This window comes from Adelges cooleyi, unplaced genomic scaffold (assembly GCF_023614345.1).
Source record: "Adelges cooleyi isolate 19-005CV unplaced genomic scaffold, UGA_ACOO_1.1 ACOO_flye_CR_arks_rails_tigmint_CR_PRNA_26, whole genome shotgun sequence".
NCBI classification, from domain to species: Eukaryota; Metazoa; Arthropoda; class Insecta; order Hemiptera; family Adelgidae; genus Adelges; species Adelges cooleyi.
Window position 1 is genome coordinate 74,309 of NW_026095926.1, and position 4,668 is coordinate 78,976.

Genomic DNA, 4,668 nt, shown 5'->3' on the forward strand with positions numbered 1-4,668 from the left:
AACATGCGTCGTACTAATAACTATTTTTATACGTATTTTACGTATATTAAGGTTTATAAATATTATATGATAAGTGATTTAGTTATTTAATAGAAACAAGAAATAATCCATTACAATTTTAGTTAAATTTATTATACTTCAAAACAAAATATTTCCACAGATAAACAATAGATATAGATGAAAACTATTAGTTCTACATTTAAACATAATATAATATAATATAAATATATATCATTTCAATGTAGTTTCATGTTAATTTGTTTATGTAAGAATTTACAATGTATAGAATGTTGCTACTATATCTTGTCTTATTCGACGACCTACCAAAAGTTCATTATTACGATTTTCGTGATTTGGCCGATTTTCATTTATAATAACCATTGGTGGAATAATTCCAAAATCTACATCTTCAACTTCGAGTGGTTCATTTACTACTAATGGTACATTGTCATTGATGCACAAATTATGCAGCATTATACAACTTTTTATAATTTTAGATGCTTTACTCGGTGAATAATGTAGTACTCGGTGTTTGAGGAGACATCTGTCATACATTTAATCATTAATTATATAAGTAAATTATATTATATGCAAGCCCAACAGCCATAATAACAATATATAAATAGTTTACCGAAAACGCATCTTCAAAACTCCATTGCATCTCTCAATGGTAGATCTAACACGACAAAACGTCTCGTTGTATGCAGCTTCCGGGGACCCGATAAGTGGGTTTAAAAATGGTGTCATCAACCACGGTCGGAGTGCATAACCTGAATCATAACCTTAAAAAATGAATTTAATTTTTGTATGAACTATTTAGTTTTACTTGCTTTATTATTTGATTTTTATTTTATAAACAATTCAATTTATTTTACAAATTCGTCCAAATAAATAACACACCATATAACATGTATGACGTTCCATTTTGATGTAAATATTCCATGAGCTCCTTAACATTGCTTTGATTCCAAATATGGGAATCATGAACCGAACCGGGATACTGAGTACACTCACTTAAAATCCGTAAATTGACGTCGCAAATCTAATTTACAATTACAACTTTATAGTTCAAATATTCGAGATTGTAACACAAAGAAAATGGTTAATATAATATTATTGCTAGTAATTTACGAGTTGCGTATTTATGGAGTGATAATTTTTCCTGTTCACATAAATATGCTCAGGATAAATGGGGTCATTGACTGATGGTGGAAAGATGGCGACGTGTGTACAATCAATCACACCAACCACGTTGGTGACACCATATTTATCATAAAACCTAAATTGATAATTAACTATTAAATTATCTATTAAATTTAGTATATTAATCGATTGTATTTGAGGTGTATGTATTACCCGCGATGTACATCATTTAACTTGTTAACATTTTGTGGAAAATATACATGTTGGTCATACAATTGTGGAGTACATAAAGCATTGGAAACTTCCTTAATACACCGACTAACGCAAGGCTGGCTTAATGAAGCATATCGGTTCACCCCAATGTCCATTTGGTAGCTACCAGACGCAAAAAATCTGAGAGCTGTTAACACCTAGTTACACATCAACAAGAAAATTAGTTTCATAATTACCTCATTGCTTTGTCAAAGTGCAAACAAATACAAATAATTCCAAAATATTGTCAAATATGTTTTAAATGATTCTTTAAATATGTTATTGTAATCTGTTGTTACAAAATGTAATGTTTTCAAAATGTTGTTTACAAAGTGTTGACTGTTGAATAAACTTTTTGACAATATAATTTTTTTTGCAATGTAGGATAATAATAACTTAATCTATAGTAGCTAACTTTACGTTGGATTGATATACCGCGTGAAGTAGAGGGTACAACCATAAAAGGAGTGACCATTTCGATTACTCTCCTTGCCAAATTTTTCGGCAATCGATATATTTGAATAAATTTCTTGTCAGACAAGTCTAAAATTTAAAAAATTAAATTTATCTAGTACAATTATTATGTATTTTTAATTTGAATAATTTATTTTTATAATAATGACAAATACAATTTCTAGGAAAATCTCTTTACGCTAGGATGTAACAAGTATATAATTATTTATTTAATTTAATGTACAATAAAAACGTTTGTATTGGGAGTAGGAGTAAGAGTGTCCTTCATAAAAGAAAATGGGTGACATACATATATGGCTACCATTTAGCTATGTTTAAATGAATCACTGAATATTTCATTTAAAATTTGCCTTCATAAACAATAAGTTTTGCTATATAATTTAAAAAATATAGTTCGATGATACAATGTAATAATGAATAATGTTCGAATATTTATTTAAATATTCAAAAGAACAAATTATTTATTAGCAACAAATACTTATACAAAAGTATTCTATAAAAATAATAAATATATTAATTTAATATTAAGTATTTTCAATTTTTTTACCTTCAAGTGGGTCTATAAAATTATAAGTTCGAGGGCGTTCCCGGAATTCATCTTCTTCGATTAATTCTAACAAATTAATTGCTGCTTCATTTTCGTTAATTTCCAAATCGTCATCCATTATTTAAATTTAAAAAAATATTCAAAACGAATAACAATTTATAAATAATCGTAAGTGTTTACAAAGGTAATACACGCGACTGATATATACACACTGCACTTATGATATAAATTGCATTCCTTTTATTATAAGATAACGCAATTGAAGTCAGTACGGTGAGGTATACAATACGGCTTTACGGAAACCGGTTCACATGGTGTTAATCATCATTTCGAGATCCCTATAAAATCGTTCTAGTATGAGGACTGACAGCTGACCACCATTCTCTACCTAGGTTGCAAAGTGTAATTCGGACGCCGACATAGCGCAGCGACTATAAGGTGTAGTTAAACACTTCCGATAGGTACGACGCGCCACCGACAACCTACCGTTTCGAGCGTAACCCCCGTCTGCCCTCGTACCTCCTAGTAGTTAACTTCGACATTTTGCTGACTTAACTTCTAATAACTTCCCTACAACTAGCCCCGCTAGTTCGATCAATCAGGATCCTACACGCGAATTGTAAAATAACTTGTACATAAATATTAACTTCGTGTTTGCATATTATCTATTGCGTGGTCGCAAATACTACTATGAATATTATAAAAAATAAATTATTTTTAAAAATGTGCGTATTACCATATTGCTTTCTTATTTTTTGATGCATTTCTAGTTCTTATTTAAGACATTTTGAGGCCTTCAGTGTTATAACGAACTAAGCTACAAATATTATTTTTAATTAATATAATTATTAATTTATTAATTTATATTTATATTAACAACTATACTAACCCCAAAAATATTAATATTTATATTAATTAACGATTAAGATTATATTTGTGACCTTAATTAAACGTCAATAAAAATTACAATTAATGATTTCCTAATATCTCCCATTTAAATTAAATATTGTTTTACTTAAAATGTTCCTAAATAAACCTAAGTTATTGCTAAAATAATAAAAATGCGGTTATTATTTTAAATAGGACATAAAACCATACATTTTTAAATAGTGCATTTACTTAAATTATTATTATTCAAAATATTATTAATTTTTATTGTTATTAATAATAATAATAGTTATTAAAAATATTATTCATATTTCAATACTTCTCATATAAAATAATGTAATTGATGGTAGTATGGTAAGGCATACGATAAGACTATACGGAACCCGGTTCACATGGCTATGACCATCCGTTGGAGATCCGTATAGAATTGTTCTAATATGAGGAGTTTAGTATCATAACGCGTCGTTAGAACTATCGATTCGTATACGAAACAATTCGTATACGGAACATATTTTTTTTAGGTATACGATCGTCTTAGGGTATACGGACATAAAATATTTTTACATGTAATATTATATACCATTTTTTCCACCGTACATACGAACCGTCCGTATATTGTGTTCTAACGGCGATTTTTTTTTCCGTATGGTAAATGTTCGTATACGAAAGAGTTCGTATACGAACCGTTCGTATGGCGTTCAGAATAGGGCCCAGGGCTTTTAACAGGCAATTGCCTCGAATGACTTAACAACAAAACAACAATGTCCATATAACAACAATAGTAGTATAATAATTTATTACAGATCAGGAACGTGCTTATAAAATATAAGGGGGGGGGAGGTCACAATGCGTCAGCAAAACATCTCGAGTTTGACCCAACGTGGCAACAAAGCTTTGACGACCGGATCACGTTTCCATGCACAGCCCACAACAGGCGGCGAGCAACAGACACAAGTAATATTAATAACATGATAAAGAATTTATTACATACATTTCAAACAATATTAAATAGTTAAATACAATTAATCGGTTTGATCTGAACGACCGATACGGAACCGATATGTGTGATATATTAGAGATTATTAAAAGGGAGCGTGTCCCCACGCTCCCTTTTGCCCGCCAAATAATTCTTAACATATCACACCTTATTGGTTCCGTATCGGTCGTTCAGATCGAACCGATTAACACGTTGACGGACATTCACTGCTATAGCAGTCATAATCTTTTAAGTTGTGATTCGTTGATGACTGCTATAACAGTTATATTTTCGGAAGTCGTAAAATGGAATAACTGCTATTGCAGTGACTGTTGTTATGGCTTCACCGTGTCGGGAATTATGCAGTGTCCAATTGTGACTTAACAAA

General features: G+C 30.2%; 1 protein-coding gene across 1 annotated transcript; it reads right to left on the minus strand.

Moving 5' to 3' along the window:
- Positions 1-273: 273 nt before the first annotated feature.
- On the minus strand, positions 274-2,534 carry LOC126837599 (putative nuclease HARBI1). The gene is made up of 7 exons (XM_050571529.1): positions 2,417-2,534; positions 1,811-1,938; positions 1,357-1,553; positions 1,132-1,279; positions 901-1,042; positions 632-782; positions 274-544 (listed from the first exon to the last, which is right to left on the minus strand). The coding sequence occupies exons 1-7, from the start codon at positions 2,532-2,534 to the stop codon at positions 274-276; spliced, it is 1,155 nt and encodes a 384-aa protein (XP_050427486.1).
- Between the last annotated feature and the right edge of the window lie 2,134 nt (positions 2,535-4,668).

What these genes read in the sequence shown, in the direction of transcription:
- LOC126837599 (XM_050571529.1), bottom strand. Translation starts at nt 2,534, where the DNA reads ATGGATGACGATTTGGAAATTAACGAAAATGAAGCAGCAATTAATTTG. An exon ending in TTAAATGATGTACATCGCGG is followed by an intron (nt 1,280 to 1,356) that starts GTAATACATACA and finishes TTATCAATTTAG; the next exon opens with GTTTTATGATAAATATGGTG. An exon ending in ACTCCATAAATACGCAACTC is followed by an intron (nt 1,043 to 1,131) that starts GTAAATTACTAG and finishes ATTGTAAATTAG; the next exon opens with ATTTGCGACGTCAATTTACG.